Source organism: Vanessa cardui, chromosome 14 (assembly GCF_905220365.1).
Source record: "Vanessa cardui chromosome 14, ilVanCard2.1, whole genome shotgun sequence".
NCBI classification, from domain to species: Eukaryota; Metazoa; Arthropoda; class Insecta; order Lepidoptera; family Nymphalidae; genus Vanessa; species Vanessa cardui.
The window spans coordinates 5,903,835-5,926,690 of NC_061136.1; the positions used below are offsets into that span (position 1 = coordinate 5,903,835).

Sequence of the window (22,856 nt, forward strand, 5' to 3'; positions counted from 1 at the left end):
AAAGCGTTTTCATATTCGCATCCTGAACATAACCTCGCTATAAAACAGTAAGATAACAATAATACGTAAGTTCTACTTTGTAAGGGATCGCGTGCTGACTTCCTAACTAATTTCCTTTTTGCATTAATATATACGTTATAAAGGCTTCTGAAGGATGAAACTCGTAACTCATTAAAGATATTGAAAGTGGTATGGTAAAGTTGGAAGAATCTAGGAGTTGATACAGGCGTTCTATCAAAGATACGATTGGAGCGGTTTAATATCGACGCTGTAATAAAGGTCTTTTAACAAAACTTGATGCTATTTTGAACTTCCTGTTTGAATGTTGAAGAATTTATAGAGAACGTTTATAGTTGTTCTTTTATATTGCAAATTTGAATTTAATATTTATGAAATAAAAAATTGACTTTATTGATTATGGGACAAGCTTGTTGCAGGACTTTAACTTATCAGAAAATTTATGGCTAAAAATAGTCACCTATATTATCGTATTGGCATTTTAAAGGTGAATCAGGTGTTGTGTTTTACACAACACTTGATTTACATTTAAAATGTCACGTCAATATCATGTCAATTTAAATTGTCACGAGTCGAGATGGCCCAGTGGTTAGAACGTGTGCATCTTAACCGATGATTGCGGGTTCAAACCCAGGCAAGCACCGCTGATTCATGTGCTTAATTTGTCTTTATAATTCATCTCGTGGTCAGCGGTGAAGGAAAACATCGTGAGGAAACCTGCATGTGACAAATTTCATAGAAATTCTGTTATATGTGCATTCCACCAACCCGCATTGGAACAACGTCAATCCAAACCTTCTCCTCAAAGGGAGAGGAGGTCTTTAGCCCAGCAGTGGGAATTTACAGGCTGTTGTTGTTGTTGTTGTTGTGCAGGTATTGTGATTACAGGTACAGAGGAAATGATACTATGTTTGAATCTTATTCAACCTCGTCGTCAAAGTATAGTCTATATAAAAATGATTTTTAATGCTCACAATCTAAGGCAGATTTTAATAACATAAGAAATAAAATAAATGAATATTTTAACTTTTGTGTATTCTCATGTTTTGATGTGTGTAATATCAATAGACGTGAAGCGCTTATGAAGTTGTGATAGCAGTTTATAACTACTAAACAAAACTACACGCGAGGGATTAGCGACTGTGAGCTTCTCGTCGCGCTCGCTGACAGGTCTGATAGTGGAACTGTATTTCGTTTACTACAAATGAATAATTACAATATTATGTAGGCAGAAATGGGAACATTACTGTTACTTTCACACAATAATTTTATACTCGGAGCCTTAACAAATGCGAAAAGCATTTTGTGTGTTAATTAATACCGAATGTCTGTTAGATTTAAAAAGCTACAATGTTATTTTTGTTAATAAATGTTTGTTTTAACAATTGGGCTAAGGCCTAAAGGAAGGATAAAGTTTGGTTTTGGTTTTACACTCCAATACAATAGAGGATACTATGGTTCCCATTAAAACGACACATGCAGATTTTCAGATGAATAATTATAAACATAAATTAAGCATAAAATTGTTTTTATTCAGGTAACAATAAATTATACTGATATTCTTACTTAAACTTCTTATTTAAGAATTTAATGTTTTTCTCCTGGCTTTTGTTATTCATGAGTTGTCTGCGCTATTCAAAATGAAAGAATCTTAAGAACGGACAATGGCAGGATTTTCGTTATTTCTGTCGCTATACAGTGAGGAAAAAGGCTATTAAATAGAGAAGAATCTAGAGAACAATTAACAAACCTTGGTACCAATTCCACTTTGAAAATTTTTTCATTCTTAAGCAATTAGTATAGAAAGATTTAAAACTATACGATGAAAGTTGTATTCATTTAACCAAAAGAATCGAGTCTAAAAATGTACTGTTCAAATTGTTTTTATAATAACGAGTCGATTTTAATTAATTATTATATACGTAAAAATTATTCTTAAACCCATTACTCATTACTACTTACATATATTATAATGCTTAAATGTATTCTTTTTTTAAGAAATTTGTGAAAAATATTCGTTCAATTTGCTCACTAAGTGGGTCGGAGAGCCCATTCGCTATTGAAAAAATAGATTAAAACAAACACGTAGAACTTTTTTATAAAATACTTCCATCAGTTGTGTACCATCTACCTGCAAAAACTCCTTAAATCTAGACCTCAAATTGCTAAAAACTCATTGACCGATTACGCGTTTACAATAATAGCAGCCATTTCGTGCTAAATTTCGTTTTTCAAACTGGCAGTCGAGGTTGGTTTATTAATAAATATATAGTCCCATAGAATAAGACCTGTGCATAACATTTGAACGTGTGGGTGGCCGTACAATATATGAGTAATATGATTTTTCCTTTAAACATCTTGATTATGACTACCAAAGACTGATATAATACAAAACACATAAAAAACTCAATTTCTTGCAGTTGCTGGAAGAAAATATCTCGTTATGTCTTTTATAATTCGTTCATGAACAAATCCATAGAAAATAGTTAGACTAATACTTTGTACTAATATTTAAATCATAGAATAAATTATAAAAGTAAATGTAAATATCTAAAAACATTAAAGACATTAATAATGATTTCCATTAGGCTAAAAATAACATTTTTTTATGAATGAACAGTCGTTCAATTTTATACGAAATACTTTTAAGTATCGTCCAAATATGTACTCCCGAAATTGGTAAATATTGTAACATCGTTTTAAACTTTCGGAAAATCATTAATTCTAGACGATAGAAACTTTCAGCGTCGAGGAGGAGTGTTTAAAATTGTTTTTCGTTGCATAGACAAGTCGCCGAGCGCTAAAACATTGTAACAAAGCAGTTTCAAATTATTTTAGTTATGTCTGAAGTTGTGTAAAAAGTGCAATACGGAAAGTATATGTTATAATGGATGGATAATATGCTATCTATAGAACATAAAGTTGTAATATATAAAATTTAGTATAAAGTTGAAAAAATAAATAAATTCTTAAGACAATAATTGCACTGTAGATATTGCAATATTGTGTAGCCTTGATATTTAGCATTTTTTTTAGCATATTCCACCAATGCGGATTGATGGATGCACGTTTCGATGAAATTAAACATGTGCAGGTTTCCTCACGATATTTTGATTCACCGCTGGGCACCAAATAAATTATAAATACATGAAAATTCAGTGCTGCTTGCCTGGGTTTGAACCCGCAATCATCGTCTATATCTATCAATGCACGCGTTCTAACCACTAGGCTCTCAGCTCCCTGTAATAAAATCTACAGTGATTGGATGAAATTATCCAGGTATAAAATCATATAGCAGGTCCATAAGACTTCTATTCTTGTGGAGCTTATATTATCACGCTGCTCAACTGAGAGCTGATTTAAATATAGAAAAGTTGCATTTTATCATTTATCATCGAGCACAAGATAGAAACATGATTCTCTGATATACATGCCCGACCTTGAATTTACGATTATTAGTTAAAAGTCACGCATCTACTGAATTGAGATAGTTCAATAATAGACACAGTTCTACCATGTAGTTGTATGATGGATGACATTTAATAGTATTCGAATAATACACGAGTCGAACATGTGACTCCAACGTTATCATTGATATGTTAAAGCAAACACGATATCCTACGTGATTATGTGTCATTCACAAAGCAAATATCCGATATTCTGCTATAAATATAACAGGAAAGTAACTTGTACTCCCTTTGATATTTAAGTCAGTGCAGGTTCTGGAAATCACTTGGTTTACCTTGTAAATAATCCTTTCTATTTTGATATTATATAACGTTATTTTATTTTATAAAAATAATTAAGACCAGAAATAATTTATTGTATTTGTACTTTAGTTTATGTAAACGTGAACATATGCATATCACTCTAAAATTTTAATTGCGCTTCGATTAAAAAATGTCGAAAGATTGTGAAACTTTATTCAACTTACAATAAATACATATAATGTTTCGGTTAGTTTAGGTTAAAATTTTTGTATTATTTAAGCGAAATTTACTTCGATAGATTATAAACTACTGAATAATGCGTATGCTTGTTACATTTGTTAGTTAAAAGTGTAACAATAACATGGTGTCCGTGATTTTGAAGTGTCTTTCTTTAATTTGTGTTCACACTTGTATTAACGTACCTACATGTTATGTTTGCGACCACCCTATGGAGGTACATTAGGACATCGCGTTCGTCGAGACCACCGACGACGGCCCGCTACCAGCAACCCTTGCGCAAAATCACGCCGCCCAACAACGGACCACACTAATCTTTCTTTATAATTTCTGTGTCTCTTAGAATTAAGAAAAGTATAAATATTATTTTATAATTATTAAAGTTATTAATGTCTTGTTCACGAGACTGTATTATATATGTATATTCGTAGACAATGTCGAAATATCGAGCTCCACCGAACAAAAATAAAAAAACATGGTAAATATCCCGAAATACTTTAATAATAAAAATAACCATGTTAATTTAAAATCCTATTATTTTATAATAATTGGTTCTGAGGGCATTCTGTGTTACAACTTCAACACATGAAGTAGTCTTATTAAATTTGTATTAATATTTGTAAAATAAGTTTGTGAATTAAAATAAATTCACTTTTAAAGTACTTTCAGTTTTTTTTAAGTACTTCGGCTGCGAAAGACGTAATTTACTATTTCTTTCTATTAATCATTTATATTAATTTATTTCTTGGGTTAAAACAAATTCATTACAATACCATAGCATGCAGATACTATTAGATCAAAATATACAAATTATCCAGCCTTATTTTTCTATTTCGAGCGTACATTTTATCAAACGGAAAGTCCGATACGGTCGGATATTAGAATTCTAGTGGTACAATCGCTAGTACCAAATTCATCCGCGCTGGATTAGCTCCGACTCGGTTTCGACTGCGGTACGTGAATCCGGTGTAATACAGATCCGTCGCTCTTCGCCGAGAATTATTACTTTGACATTTTAACATGTTAAAATTTCTCGTCATCCCTAGATTACAGATTTCAAGTTTGCGAGGGGAATTTTTGTAAAGAATTGAAGTGTTCTTTTTTTAAATTAATCATGTAATAATGGTAGTTTCACGCGGCTTTGTTCGCATTTTTGGTTGTTGGTTGTCATGTGTTAGGCAAAAAAAGTAACCTATGTTGGAGTTCAAGTTTGCTTCTTACAAAATGTCATCAAATTCGGTTCAGCCATGTGGTCGTGAAAGAGAGACAGACAGAGAGATAGATTTACTTTCAAATTTATAATATTAATATAGATTTAATGCGGTAGTTTGGATACGTTAAACAAATAATTTAAATTGTTTATTATCAAAGTACTCAATGTTTCGATTAGGATAATTATAACTTGGACGAGAGGATAGATTAGAGTATAAGTTCCCTTTATATCATGTTCGTGTAACCCGATTTGGGTTCTCCATAATCATAATCTTGTGGCCGTAATTGAAGAAAGGGCCACGTGTAAGTATTACCCTCCATAGAGAAAGATGAGCATCTCTCACAGAAGGGTTCGTTTCACGTTAGAATAATTGATGAATAAAATATAATATTCTCTTTAAAAAGAATCTTAGAAAATAACATATGTTTCATTTCAAGTTGAGTTATTTTAGTTTTTACGCGAAATAATGGCTTATTTTCGAATGAATTTCAACCAAGACAGGATCCAATTAAGTATATTTAATATATTGTGCATTTAATATAGATCAATAGTGCTGTAATTGCCTGTAGTGGTGGATCACACTGCACTGGTGCGAGTACTTTTATTGCATTGTTTTTCTGAATTTGCCGATGTTTCAAATAAATAAATAAATCAATTTTGCCTATTACAATAGGTACATCGTTTAGATAAAAACTTCCGAAAACATTATAGATTTAAAATGTTTACATTGCGGTCTATAAGTACATAAACACAATTATAAACCGTATATAGACCGCTGAAAGCTACTGTATACGGTTTTATATTATAATATTTATTATTATTTTCTTAATTAATGGGATTTTTATATAATGGAGTTTGTTATTTAATATATAGCATATAAGAAACTTCATTCCAACCGAGTGTCTAATAATCTAATTCCAGTTTTTTTAATCTTTACTTTTCGATACACATACATATATAGTCGACTCTTTAATCTTTAATATAAATGCACGAGCTGAAACCGCGGCTTCGCCTTCGTGGAATTCAGTTTGCGACGGAAATTCTTGAAAATCTGCCATTTTAACTTTTAGCGTAACATACTGGGTAACAAAAAAGTACGCTAACTCTAAGAAGTTATAACTTTTGATACGATACGCTCAACTGATTTTGAAAATATACAGACGAAATTGTTCCCTGGAATACCTACATTTTTCTTATTATTTATAGTTGTTCCTGATCAAACAAATAGACAAGAAAAGGCTTGTTTAAGGCAAGTTAGACAGTCACTAAGTAATGGCAGTCATACAGACATTTGTATGGAATTATAGATATAATGTTTTAAATAAATGTTTTGCGTATAAAGAAGTCACCTCCAATTTAAGATTATTATAAAGATATGCCTTATAAGATTGATCGAGGAATAATGTTCGGTATTTTCTACTCTACTGAGTGTGATATTGACAGTGACAGATGATAGCATATAATGGGCGAAGTATATTTCAAATTATATATGTATATCTGAGTATACACATGTAAATCATTATATTTATTGTAAGGAGCCAATCCTTTTAGGTAGCTTCCACAAGTTTTTCTCACATTTATCTTTGAAGAAACATTTTGTTCAACTATTCAATACTAATAGTATAAAAAGTAAGTTCAATTTGTTTTCAACGTTGTACATACCTTTCATAATAAAAAAAGAACATTTTATATCGTGAATAGGAATAATAGATTCAGACACGCTCCACCATGATTCTCAATGATATAGAAAGACATAGTTTAACAGATATTTAATGAAACGATCAAATATATATTTCTCTCTTTCTGTCAGTATACATTAAATAATAAAACGTAAATTTAAATTGTTAACCAATCAAAGTACTTTTACAAAATTGAAAGATAAACTCGTTACTATTTTATAAGGCTTTGTAAAAGACTCAGCATTATTTTCTACCACAAAACAACAATATTTATTAATGTTATATTCCAGCTTGGATGAGTAAGCCAGTGTACTTACGGGCACAAAGGACATAACATATTAGTTTCCAAGGTTTTGTGGCGCATTGATGATATCAAAAAGGATTAATATTTCTTACAGCTTAAATATTTATGGCCAAAAATGTTTAATTGGTTGGCTTTGCTCGCGTTTTAGAATGTTAGGTAAAGAAAGTAGTCTATGTCCTTTCTTGGAAGTCAAGTTTGCTTTACACCAACAACAGCCTGTAAATTCCCTCTGCTGGGCTAAAGGCCTCCTCTCCTTTTTAGGAGAAGGCTTGGAATATATTCCACAACGCTGTTCCAATGCGGGTTGGCAGAATACACATGTGGCAGAATTTCTATGAAATTTGTCACATGCATATTTCCTCACGATGTTTTCCTTCACCGCTGAGCTCGAGATGAATTATAAAGACAAATTAAGCACACGAATCAGCGGTGCTTGCCTGGGTATGAACCCGCAATCATCGGTTAAGATGCAAGCGTTCTAACCACAGGGCCACCTCGACTCACTGGCTTTATACCAAATTTCATCAAATTCGGTTCAGCGGTTTAGTCGTGAAAGAGCGACAGACTGACAGACACAGTTACTTTCGCATTTATAACATTGATATAGATAATAAACATAAATGCGTCAAAATAATTTTAATCTCTGCGGTACTGAAATGATAAATACCTATGTACTGAATTCAGCTCTTGCCGTACCTTTGCGCAAAACGCCTCAAGCGTTGTAAACATTCAGACCAGTCATAAGCAAACGAACTAGTGCTGAATGAAATTTACATGTATTCAGCAGGAAACCGATGCTCATTATGAAATATTTTAATAACTTTACGAGATGTGTCATATCTATTCATATGTAATGTGTTCCATTATGACAATTGTCTTACTGTTATAGTTTGACACTTAAATAAAAATCCAAACAGGCAGATACTAAATGTAACTCTATAAATGTAATTAAAAAATAAAAGTTGTTTAATTCAATTGAGCTTCTTAAACTGGTCTTTATTGTTTCTCTAATTGAGAATATCTACATAAAACAAACACATTTTTTTATCGTTTACAGTAGATATGTTAATAAATAAAATATTTTGGAAATAGTAGAAGTATATGACGACATTGTACTCTAGATCAATTTCGATCACGATAGTCATTCAATGAAAATTGCCAAGGCAATATTGTAGTACATAATTTTGTGGGAAAATAAACATAAGTATATCTATGTCCATTTAATTATTTGGACAAGGGTAACTTAGCGACCGTACTGTTTCTCAACAGAAAAATCCAATAGTTTTTTACTGACTCGACCAAGTGATTCTAGGACCTCGGGAACTGCATTCTTGTAAGCTGGCCACTGGATCAAAAAAGCAGTCTAGAAAATACCGTATACACTACATATTATTATTTATGAGGCTAATTACATTCAAATGTATGCTCTATAAATTACACCCAAAGAACCGCAACATCGGAGTGATGTTTTTTATATTTGGTTTTCGCCTTCCTAAAACCAAATGAGGTTTTACGTGGTTTCGCTTTGCCGTGGTCAGCTCGTTTACTTTTTAGCTTTTCAGCGTGCCTTTTACAGTCAGCTTGGTATTTACATTTTTATCCGACTACACGTAACTTAAGAAAATAAAAGTTAAGTTTTTTTTTGATTAGCCGGTTTTACTGAAGATTTACAGTCTACCAGTGTTCGCCCATTGCTCGAAATTCCATTACAATTTCAATGACGCAACAAATTGTCAGTTTTATCCAAGTCCGTCCAAAAAATAAATAAAAAGTTTGACAAAGGGGGAAGGAATAGGTAGAATAGCAAAGCGTTTCACCTTTGCGTATTTCTATACAGGTATGCTTTTAAAAAATAAATCTGTTACATTTCTACAAAGCCCTGGAATTTATTTCAGTATTGCAATATTAAAAAATAAATGTGTTTTGACAATCTAAATGACCCTACTCATAAATGTCCCAATCGAATACCGCAGCTTATATGACAATCGAGTTTCACAGATTTGCTTTAATTATCTTCGAATGATCTAACCACAGTTTGATGATAACTGTTTTGATCGTATAGTTATGTAAAGGATTTTTAATTTTAATGTAATTAAAATAGAGTTTATTTTCGGTTGTGTCTAAGTTTCCACTTCTTGGCATACTGTTAGTCGGTTGGTACAATATAGGTTAGAATAATCGTTTTTGATCCAAGCTTTATCGGCTTATACGCTTTGGACAAAGGATAAAATCAAGCTCGCATCGATATGTGAAATACCAATGATTTTAGACAAAGAGAATTTGGTTACTGATTTAGAAATTTAAAACAAAGGTTGTGGATTTGATGCTAAATGTCTGATATGTATTTTATGATAATTTGGCTATGACTTAATCAACGAAATTAGAAGAATAAAAAATTGATACATTTTTTTTTATTTATTAATATTCGAAATATAAAAAATATTATATTATCTATAAATTCCTGCTGGGCAACGGCCTCCTATCCCTTTGAGGAGAAGGTTTGAACATATTCCACCACGTTCCAATACGGGTTGGTGGAAATTCTTTATAAAATTAGACACCCGCAGGTTTCCCCACGATGTTTTCCTTCACCGCCAAGCTCGAGATGAATTATGAACACAAATTAAGCACATGAGTATTCAGTACTGGCCTTGGTTTTAATCCGCAATCATCGGTTAAGATGCACGTGTTCTAACCACTGGGCCATCTCGGCTCTCATTTTCTTCTCATTTTTATCACTATTTCTCTTAATTTTACGCAACTTTGCGCAACTGTGCGTGGGTGTATTTAGGCAAAAAAGAGACACCTATATTGCTGATCTTCTGACTTCAAATCGTATGCATATCGTATTATAATAATATATGTTCAAGGACTAATAGACGCTGTAATTGGTACAATATGCGGTGTGTGTCAATAAATTTAGAGTAAATTACAAAGCACAGATCAATCATGACGCGTAAAACATTGAAAACAATTACTCAATAATTATTACTTTCATTAACCTACTTTAGTGTTTTATGATATCATAACTTAACGACCTATTTAAAAAAAGAAATTAGAACTCTGCGCTATCAATACATTCATTTCAATTATTATAATTATTACCCTACAAAATTGATAGAGGCATCAGAGTAGGTTAAGATTTTGCTTGTATTATGTCTGGGAAAAAAAAATACTCATCAATACAACTTTGTCATTTTAATATTCAAAGTGTATTCCTAACAATATAAATACAAACTACATCAATGGTTATTTGTTATCGATTCTACTCAAAAGTTGTGGTGTTATTATTTCGATATTGAATTTCTTATTAAAACGCCTATCAAATAATGACAACAAAAGTTTTACCGTTATAACATCTGTAATTATATTACATCGTGATTTATTTTGTAATGAATTTCATTAAATCTTTTGTAGGCTAAGTTGATGGCTCTCCTCGTTTACACTGATTATTATTGATGACATTTTCGATTACTTATATATTTAATATTTTGAATACTTATATGTATACATTTAACGTACCTACGTGTACATGCGTATATACGTATATTTTCCTTTCAGTGACGTTAGTATAAGAAAGCGAATTTTCGTTCTACATAATGTGTAATTTTTGCCAGTAGACGCATGTATCAACTTCAGAGGGCTTATGTAAAGGGTAAACAGTATGCACCAATCGAAATAAACCTCATACAAGTTTCTGTGGTGTGCAATGTACCAAAAATTCTTTGTAAAAGATCGTCACTGGGATGCGGGTCGATTCCAAATTTGAACAAGATTTTTCAAACTAAGTACTTCGCTTCGGTCTCGCTCTTTTAACTACTTTTATTTATACATAATAGCTTTTGTTTATCGTTATTTATATCTTAAAATGTGGTAAAATTGAGTTGTAGGTAAATTAGTTCAATAAAACTCAAAATTTACTTTATTAAAGTAGGCTTTTACAAGCACTTTTGAATCGTCATTTACCCAAAGTTCGGAAAGTAGATTTCCTTTATTATCTAAACGATTAAACAATTTTTTTTCTTTTTTGTCGCTCCTGTTTTGCCCGGAGAGATAGGTTGTTTGTCTTATGTCAATTGCGATAGAGACGACATGATGAAAACTAAGCTATACGGTCGAGAATAAATTTTATTTTAGTACTTAAAAAGCTTAACTCTAATATCACAAATAAAAAATGTATGTGATACGTCCATAATGTGAATGTAAATAAGTGACAGAGTAGACTGATGGTTTTTGTCGTTTTCGTTCTAAAATATTTTATAAAACCTTCATAGTGAATCTAAATTAAAAAAAGACGTTTTTATTCCTTAAATATAGAACTCTAGAATAAAAAGGGGACAAGTGCCAAGTCAAATTGACTCAAGACATATAGAATAAGCCCATTTGGCTTCGATACGTGTCGCGTATAAAGCCAAAGTCGAGTACTTTAGATGTACCAGATTTCTTCTTATTATTTTAAATTATTCTTAAGTAATAGTTTATATTCCTTGTTATCTATATTGCGTAGTGTTTTATTTTAGGTTACATTTCGTCCGACTATATTAATTTTAATACGTCCTTTTGCTTATTAGTAGGCATTCTATTATTACTTGATTCAATAAACTGCTATAATAGATGATGCGTGTCTTACTTTTATTTTATATTTTTCATTCATAGATACTTTAATTTAAACTACTATATATGAGCAAAACGTGAAAGTGTGGTTATAATATTCGTTGACCTTTTTAATTTTGGCGTATTATAATCCAAATTGCTATTTCTTTTTTACTAGTAAAATTACTATCTCAATATGTATATTGATGAACAATTACCGTTCGGACTCATTCATAGTTACTTATATCAATACTCCATAACGCGTCCCCAATTGAATACTTTCATTAAAGCGTTCCCTTTTCCAGTTTGCGTAGACTTCCAGTATAGGTACGTCATCAGTGACTTTATTCATTCATATTTCAATTCAGTTCAAAGTAATCAATGATTGATAATTCTAGCTCTCTTAATAATAATAAAAATGTTTCTGAAAACAATTTTTGAAGAAAAATTGTAGGTTATTAACACCGTAATACAGCTCATGATCGCAAAAATAAAACGTTTAAAGCTATTTAAAACCGCGCGGCACAAGAATGTGGTACAAAAATCAGTATCCTCAAGATTCTAGTTATAAATGTCTTGTTACTGTATTTCAGGAAATGTTTATTTAGATTTAGGTTCTTTCCAACATGGTTCACGCTTTAATCTGGTATACACTTTGTTATTCATATAAAATATCAAACATAAGCTATTAACAAAAACGCTTACTAACTATTTTATGACTAATTAAATCGAAAATAATTAGTTTATAATTAATTGCGCAAATCATGACAATTATCTATGATTGACTTATTATGACGTCATAATGTTGTAAAGTTGAAAGTACTGCAGAATATTTTACTAATTGGTCAAAAGATCTCATGAATATCGAATAATGTTCAGGAATTTCATATCCATGGTGGAATATTGAGTGGTCTCATTGGTTATGTGATCAAACGGATGATTGACCGACAATGAGATACTGGATTTTGGAATCCTCTTCGTATCGGAATTATATTGTTAATTTTGTTCATTTTCAAATTTCATACATAAATAATGAGGCTTCATGAAGCCTCAAAATTATATAAGCCACTCATAATTATATTTAAATCAAATAAAATAATCCAAACCAAAGATTACAGATTTAATTTAAGTATGATATGGACTGGACGACTAATTTAAAAATTAATGTATTTCTGATAATAAGCTTATTCGTATGCATTCCATATAACACTATACTATTATTCCATTTAAAGCCGTAAATATTCCATAGCTGTGATTAGGCCTGTTCTCCCTTTGAGGAGAAGGTTAGAATCATTTTCTATCACGCTGCTCTAGTATGAATTTCGTTGATATAGATTTTCCTCGCGATGTTTTCCTTCACAGTCAAGCACGAGAAGAATTTTAAAGACAAATTAAAACATCAAAATTAAGTGGATCAAACTCAAATCCTTGAATTTCGGGTCCATTAATAAAAACAACAAAGAATAAAGTCAAAATAACATTTGATAAGAAAATTAAAATAAATTAAATGAAAATTTGATTTATCTTAACGTGGACAATTTTCTAAGACAATGAGAACTGAGAGAGTATAATAATATTAAATGTACGTTTAATTAAAAAATGGAATTTGTCTTGAACGATTCATAAACAAAAAACACTTACTTAAACGTTTATAATTATAATTAAATACTATTGTTAGAATGAAAATTCTCATTCCTAGTTTTTGCCTTAGTACCTATCTTTTGCATATGCATAGATTTAAATTAGAATAGATAAAATTTAACTACTCACGTCTATCAATAAAGTTGTAGGTGCCCAGGAATCCCGTGTTGTTGTTTTGCCTTGAGCTCGTATAAAATTCCAGGATAAGCGATGGCCCAGGGGAGTATAAAGCGGGTGGCACATCGGCTCTGTTGCCACAAAGCGCTCTGGACCAGGCCGAGCGTTCGTTGATGGCACCTGGTGGACCAGGGCCTTGGACTTCCCAATAGATCTTGACATAATCGCCTTGGTTGCATCTATAACAATTGGAAATAAAATTATACTTATATAAAATCACATATATTAAAATGTATATTTAGTTTTTAACTTTAACAGATCTTATTGATATTTTTTTTAATACTTCTCTATTATCTCAATCTCAATCAGAACATAATAGTCGCAAAGTCGTCGTCTGTACGCTTACATCTCTAAAACTCTAACATATCCTAAACCGATGGGTCTAAAGAGATGAAATTCTATACAAGAAATTCTAAAATAACGAACACAAATAAAAACGAAGGGATGAAACTTTAGAGATTCATTTTATAATTCATCTCTTTAGGAGGTGAAACTCAGGATGTAATTTTATATAGAAAATCTAAATTTTTTGAAAAATGAAAGTCGATATTTACTCTTTTGTTTCTGAATAAAAAATAGCTATTACTGCGTTACTGCAAAATCATCACCAAAAAGGGTGAATAAGGAGAGATGATGATGTTTGCTTTGTATATTTCTCTTTACAAAAAATCATCGGCCCGGTGAACTTGGATATAAATATTCGGGATAGAAGTTCACTTTCATATTAGAAACATGGCGATCGGTTATGAATAAAACGAACATTAACAAACAAATTCTAAGCAATATACTCAATAAATATGTTCTGTGATTTTATTTTAATTAATCTTAAGCATTAATAACAACTGACTTTCAATGATTCTGAATCTCATTCAAAAATTAAAATAAATAATTCTACTTGTATTTTAGCTAGAATTTCATAAATTTATACAACTTTGAAATTCAAGCAACGGTTTAGAACGTGAAGTGTAAATAATTCATTTATTATTTACATAATTTGGCGCAATAAACGCTTATTAAACGTAATAAGATGCTTTAACTATTTCAGCCGCGATAGTTAACGAGCTACAGAAATAACTCTGTGTTTATTTTATTATGTTTATAATAGATTTATTATATACTGGAAACTAACACTTTTATATTTTAATAAAATAATCGTTGAATTAATATAATAATATAAAATTGTGAACTTTTCACCGTTTAACATTAATAAAATTTGTATAAATATATTAAGCTGACCATTCACAGTGAAGCTAAAGAACTGTTTTCATTGTGTCATAAAAAAACAGTACATGAAAGTAATTTTATAGTAAGCATCGTATTTATTCATCTGGGTAGGTTGCCAGTAGCATACATATATTCAATAATTTTCATCCATATTTAGCCAAACTCAAACCCAAATTTTAATTCAAAGAAATATATGTATGTAGTAGTTGACAGTTTCTTAAACTGATATAAAGTAGGTACACTTTTCTCCTTCAGTATTGAATACTTGTATTTTAGATAGTATAAAGATTGATTTTTCAATGATTATATTGTAATTTGAATTTATTTAACATATTTTATAATTTATTATTGTACTTAATTACACCTAGTATGCATGATATTCTATAATATTACACACGGTGCTGCTCACTCGTTCTTTTTTTTTAACTTGGCTTGACACACTACCGCGTGTCCAGATATGTTATACTTTGCTAATGTGTTTGTAAATAATGTTCTGCGTTCAGTGAATAATGCCTATTACAATTATAATTAAGACATTAAAGAGATCAGATACATGTATAAAATAATACACAGATCACTTTGGATAGTTTTTAATTTAAAATGAGTAAATATTAATTGATGAAAATAATTATATGCATACATTTCATGAATAAAAGACATGCGCGCCATGGGACGCCCGACAGCTGTGATATCGAAATTGAACATTATTGAAAGAACTTTCTTTAATAATTAAAGTAAATCAATAAATAAATAACAAAATAGTAGAAAGAGACAGACATAAAGAGAATGAGAGGTAAATAATACTGCCTTTTTTCTTACGTGATTTCTGTAATTCAAAGATTCAAATCTCAAAGATGTAAGCCGCGTAAAAGATTTTATAGGATCTTAAAAGTTTGCAATTCATGCCAAAGCAATAAATTCCTTTCTCAATTTCTGATCAAATATTTCTGCTTAAGTCGTTTAATTAGGATTTATTTTGACTATTTATCGTACTCAGTTGGCGACAAGCGAGGTCGCCCCTGTGTCAGTATGACGTAAGGAACACGTGATGACCAAAAAGCGTCATTGTTGATGTGGTGCTGGCACGATTGATCGAACGATTTCTTTGCGTTACCAAACTAAATCTTAATCCATGAATAAGTTATTATGATTTCATATCGAAAATATATTACTAACATAAATACACTTTCATTTCGAAGATCATCATGTGTGATAATGAGTTGACGGTTAACCCCTCGTTATAATCATTGTATATGCACTTGAAGTAAGGATAAGCTAATAACACCAAGTTTCCGACTCCGCAAAGTCAATAAATCTTTCTTGGGGCAGGGTATCCGTTTCTTTAATAAAATTCCGCAGACATTTTTAACTTTGCCGTTTCGTAAATTCAAATCGTTAATAAAAAAATATATTGGTAAAAAGGCATATTATTCGATACAAGATTTTGTAGATGATAAAAAAGCTTGGAATTAATACCTGTTGACTTCCAGGCCGGATACGTTACATACATATATAATTGTATTTAACTAATATGATTGTATTTTTTAAATGTTGAAAAAGAGTAACTACTGAATTTCTTGACGGTTCTTCTATCTATCTACTTTCCGAACCGGTGGTAGCTTCACTTAATTAATTAATGATGATTCAAAAGTGCTTGTAAAAGCCCACTTGAATAAAGTTTATTTTGATTTTGATTTTAAGTCATTTTGAAGCAATCGCATATAAATTTCTTCTTTATTAGAATTTTTCGTACAATATTTTATATTTTAATATATTATTTGAAATCCCTTTATTTTAAATTTATTCATAACATTTTAATTTGTATTAATTCATAGCAGAACTATTTTATTTGCATAAACACAAAGAGTTGCGTTCAGAGTGGACTTATGCAAGGAGAATTTTGCACAATATTGAAGCTTGTTTGCTTTCATTTCTCCATTGTTATGGGGTAATATTGTGTCTTTAGTTATTCAGGTCTTGCGTTAAATATATTATATTTATATATTTAACGCAAGACCTGAATAACTAAAGAAATAAGACAAGGAAACACATAATACATAAGCAAAATGAAGTGTTTGTTATATGTACATATTATGATAGTTTTAGTAATCGAGGCTTGCGATTGTCTTCATAACATTCTAACTTGTTCACCCGGAGCATCCTAGCTCCTAAATGAACTAACATACTCTTATGATCTTCGAATCTTCGATTGATCAATAGTTAGCTATGAATAAGAGTTCAACTCTTTGAATATTATTAGCTCTGATTTACTTGTCAATTTAATTTAATATTTGTCAATTTAATACTAGGTGGTAGGGATTTGTGCAAGCCCGTCTGGGTAGGTACCTTCCACTTATCAATTATTCTACCGCCCAACAACAATCCTCAGTATTGTTGTGTTCCGGTTTAAAGGGTGAGTGATTCAGTGTAACTACAGGCACAAGGGACATACCATCCCAAGGTTGGTGGCACGTTGACGATGTGCCAATCCGCCGTCATTGTCTATGGGTGATGTTGACCACTTACCATCAGGTAGCCCATATGCTCGTCCGCAAACTTATACCATAAAAAATATTGTGAGGAACTCTTGCACAATGAGCTAGCTAAATTAATTGTTATAGAACAATGGTAAAATGTTGTTGTTATTTTTCATTTAGCCTCTTCTATCATAAACCCTTTTTCTATGGAATTATAATAAAAACAATAGTTTCTGTTTTCAAAGTAATCGTTCCTAGTAAACAAGGAGGGGGAAGCATACGTGGTTTTTAACTAAAATAACGGACTTGAAGCTTTTAAAGCAGCGCTGAATATTTCATGTTCTAAATTTGAATTTTTAATTCATCTCGTATTTAGTGAAGTAAGAAATATTATGTAATAAAATCATATCTACGATGAGGAATTGACATATGCTTGGAATCACATAGTGGAATTGTAACCGGAAATGGAAAAGTATGGTGAATTATACCCAATTTTTTATCGAACAAAATAAGATACTCAGCTTACTAATGTAATTGTTCCGGGTTGAATTATTTTTTTACGTCTAAACAAAATTCGTTTGACAAATTTTATTCCATTATATTGTTTGTCGTCCTTTTCCGTATATTTATATACCTTCATTTTTAAACGTAAATATTTTCTTGTTTATAGGCTAAATTCTTCAAGCGAATAAAATTTCAATTTGTTATCAATAGCAATTACTGAGATGAGAGAGAAACAAAGAAGACGGGAAGTGAAAACGACAATCGATTCGAACGGCGAAATTAACTATCGATTTCAAATTCATTGTATACTACATTTTATGAGCAATAAATTAATAAAATTTGAGTGCTACGCATAAAAAATAAAATTCACAAATTTACGGAGCACAATTTTGTGTTGTGAATTGTAGTTTGTTGGTTGTAATTTATATCCATGGGTCATCTTGGCTACTTTTACACATATAAATTCTCTAGTAAATTCCCCACGGGTGAGCTAACTCCTACTCTCCCTACGAGGAGAAGTTTTGGAGCATATTCCACCACAGTACTCCAATACGAGTTGGACATATAACACACTTGGACGTAATACACATGTAGCAGAATTTCGTTGGAATTAGTTACATACAGGTTTTGTTAGGATGTTTTTTTTTCACCGCTGAACACGAGATGAATTATAAACACAAATTAACCACATGAAAATTCATTAATTCTTGCCTGGACTAGAACCCGTAATTAGAACCATCTTTAAACTGTAAAACTAGCATAACTTATTATATTTAATGATTTGGTACTGAACTTGCAGTTGTAGTTCCCCAATACAAAGTAAAGCTGTTAATCCTTTCACCATACACCTCTATCGAAGATACCTCTTTCACCTATAAAAAGAGATTGCATGCAAACAATGAAATAAGGGTTCATAAGATGAAATTGGCCCATAGGAAAGAGCTTACTAGAAGCGAGGATTGCCACAAATAACGATTAATATAGTATCTTCCCCATTCTGGTTATTATGCGAAATCTATGGTTGTACTAAAATTGACAAATAACTTTATTGAGTAAAGTAATCAAAAAACAGTTATTTAGAAATATAATAATGGAAACATACTAATTTATTGAGAATGAAAATAAATAAATAAAAATTTTAACAAAAAGAAAATCCTACTTCAAACAAAACACAATTTTAAAACAAAAGAATATACACTTAAAAGTAATAAAAATATTTGCGTATTCAACATATTTTTTTGAGTCCTCCTAAGTTAAATGAAATGAAAAAAATACAGACGTATTGATAACCTTCTCCTTTTTGAAGTCGGTTGAAAATAACATTTGGTCTGATACAACATCTAGTAGATCTAGTAGTACTGGTAACTTACTAGATCAATGTTTAAATGAATTAAACTTTTCTATTTTTAAATTAATTCGACATAAAAAATATTTTAAAAATCGAACGAGTATTGATTGACAGTAGAAGACAGTACACATAGAAGGTTTCATTTTTACCTGAATCGATATAAATATGAAAAAAGAAATTTCATCTTTGACATCATTTCTATCACTAACGACAGCAATTGACACCAGGCACATATCAAATAGCGGTCGGTCAATAAAATAAGTTACCTACGTCACTTATAATCGCGTACCATCTTCGGTTTGGCGATGACAGGTCATTATTAAAAGCAATGACCCAACTCAATTGAATCGAAATGACGAGATACGAAAAACTGTATTACTCGGCTATCATTATTTTCTGTATTCTATCTTATATTTGGAACGATATATTTAGTAAAGTCCTGCTATTGATTCTGTTATAATATTTTCATTATAATTTAAGAGATGTTTTTCATTGGTTTATCAGATCCGAAAGACTAAGAAGTTTTTTAATGTTTTCTTATACGTTATCTCTAGCAATTTACATGGTACTTAACATTATAAATACAACTACAGTTAGTTAAAAAAACCGCAGATCTATCTGAGGTAAATAAAATGCCTTTTATGAAACTAGTAATGCATCCCGGCTTTGCATACAATTTGATTTTAAAGAAAATGAAAATTTGTTGGCTGATGAGCAAATGGAGCACATATACAATATTAAGTGGGTAACCCACCTACCCAGGCGGGCTTGCACAAAACCATCAAGTGAAGTTGTTAAATTTTGTTTAAGCAAGTAAATATATTTCTTTTATACCGTTTATTATCGAGAAATTGAATTAAAATAATAATTTTCTCATGAAACAAAGTTTTAAACATTTCCATGACATAGATTCAAATCAGGATAATTTTAACTGGTCATAATTTTAATGTTACAACCAGTGAGTAACTCTGTATCGTAACAACGCAATTATTATCATTTAAAATAAAACCAAAAGCAGCTAAAACCTGTTCCGGGACAGGAGGAGTGCGTCGCTGCCAACTCCCTAAGTCAGAAAAGTCCCGACCAGATAATTAATCCTTGCAATCCGCTAGTACCACACGACTATTCACATATCTCTATAATGAGCATAAAATGAGGGTTTTAATCTAAATTAGTTTGCAGTATTTAGTTAGTTAATCGTTTGTGTGTTAATCTATCGTTTATTTTATTATATCAGAGATAATTCAATGGCCCAGTGGTTAGAACGCGTGCATCTTAACCAATGATTGCGGGTTCAAACCCAGGCAAGCACCGCTGATTTGTGTGCTTAATTTGTCTTTATAATTCATCTCGAGCTCAGCGGTGAAGGAAAACATCGTGAGGAAATATGCATGTGACAAATTTCATAGAAATTCTGCCACATGTGTATTCCACCAACCCGCATTGGAACAGCGTGGTGGAATATGTTCCAAACCTTCTCCTCAAAGGGAGAGGAGGCCTTTAGCCCAGCAGTGGGAATTTACGGGTTGTTGTTGTTGTTGTTTTAATTTAATGGAATACTTTGAATGAATATATCTAATTATGATACAAAAATCTAAAGCAACAATCATTAATAATATTAAGAATTCTTCGAATAAATATTTATTGAATAGTCAAGTTTGATGAAATTTTATACAACAATATTATTGAGTTAATTGTTAAATGTCTATCAGAAGACAAATTTATTATGTTGTTGGTAATTAAATAGCAAATATTTGAAAACATAGTTCAATTATAAATCAATCAAAGCCTAACATTAATTATATAGTAAGTCATTATAAATGAATCGATGAGTCGAATACTATAACAGAATATGTTTCACTGTGCAACAAAACAAACATGACTAGTCTGTTTGTAAGCGCATGAATAGCAAACATTTACGAAAATACACACGGATAGCACACATAGACGAATTCGTGAAACTAATTATAAAACATTGAGAGCTTTAGTCACATGTTACTAAAATTTTAATCACATACACGGTTTAAGCCGAGGCTACATCAACGGAATGATAATAAATAATCAAATAAATGACGGCGAAAATTCGTTGCGATCTTTTTGTCGGCGTTCAAAAAATGTTGGATTTCGAGTCGACATGAAATTTCGTCAGTTATGTGGTATGAAACGAAAATGGAAATGAAACTGATCATGGATACCTGACATATCATGGAAATGGAATCTAAAAGTCTTTGATCATTTATATGACAAGATAGAATAAAATATTTGAGAACAAAAGTAGTACGACGTTTGTATAGGATCTGGCATAGTTATCAACAACAACAGCCTATCAATTTCCCACTGCTGCACTAAGGCCTCCTCTCCTTTTGGGGGGAAGGCTTAGAACAAATTCCACCACGTTGTTCCAATGCAGTGGTGGAATACACATGTTGCAGTATTTCTATGAAATTAGACACATGCAGATTTCCTCGTGATGTTTTCCTTCACCGCCGAGCACGAGATGAATTATAAAAACAAATTAAGCGCATGAATATTCAGTGGTGCTTGCATGGGTTAAGATGAACGCGTTCTAACCACTGAGCCAATCGGCTTTCTCAATATCACGCACACTAAATTAATAAAGTTGGTTTTTTAAATCTAGTTATTTTGTAGAGCGAGACTCTACGTAGGTATATATAAATAATCTTAGGTCAAAATATAAGGAATCTTCGCTTTGTTAAACACGTTATTCTCTGTGTCCGTGTAAACAAAGGAAAGCTAGTTTTCACAGTAGATCCGCTTTATGATAATTGTAAAAAAATAACGATGCAAAGCCTGTTTTGTTCAATGAAAAGCGTTTGTAGGAACTGTGTGTTGTTCAAAAGTACCACGTTTTTGTAGAAGGAAAATAACGAGTTGACACGAGCGAGCGTGTTATTGGATTATGTAAGAGTTAGGTTTTACGAATGTTTTAACAGTTGTTATATTTACTTACGTTTGTTAAATTCAACTTAAATAAAAGGATTAAAATAATTTTCATTTTCATAAAAATGCACGCAATTAATTTTATCGTTTAATAACTGGTGCACTTTTTTAAAACAGTATTGATTCTTTTGCTCATTTTAATTATATGAGTACAATTTCAGTTTTATTTCCTACTGTGTGTTTATTTCTTCATAGAAACGCTGATTACGAATCAATTTCACCAATTGTGCCATTATAAATTAAAAAAAAATGTGCATGAAAAAGTTGTGAAAATTAACAGATTCGTCGTTATTTTATTCGATATCTTTATATATTTATTATTGTGATTCGATTTAAAAATTATTTAATCACCATCGCTACATAACATGAAACAAAGTTTCTTTCTCTCTCTATATCCCTTCTCTATCTCTATGTATGCTTTAATCATTAAAATTATGCAACGGATTTTAATACGGTTTTTTTTTTAATACACAGGGACTCGAGAGGAATGTATTTGTATATAATAAATTGACAATATAGTTATGAAGCACTGATAATTTTAGAAGTTTCTTATATGATGTCGTAAGTATCAGCATTGCACTCGTGCGAAGCCGGGTCGGGTTGCTAGTTATTTTATATAACAAAATATTCTTCTCGAACAATGACGTAACAGTTGAATATTTGAATACGGACTACTTTGTGTACGTATCTTCACAATTAGAAAGTAGATTTCAATGAATTTATTTCTATAATAAAAACATACTTTGAAAAAATTCTCCCAACAAAATACA

General features: G+C 31.1%; 1 protein-coding gene across 1 annotated transcript in view; it reads right to left on the reverse strand.

Annotated features, from left to right (window-relative positions):
* LOC124535255 (suppressor of lurcher protein 1) overlaps window positions 1-22,856 on the reverse strand; it is a 311,311-nt gene that overhangs the window by 159,591 nt on the left and 128,864 nt on the right. Inside the window, exon 5 of the mRNA XM_047111390.1 lies at window positions 13,525-13,751. Coding sequence (XP_046967346.1) covers window positions 13,525-13,751 — 227 coding nt within the window. The remainder of the gene's footprint in view (window positions 1-13,524; window positions 13,752-22,856) is intronic.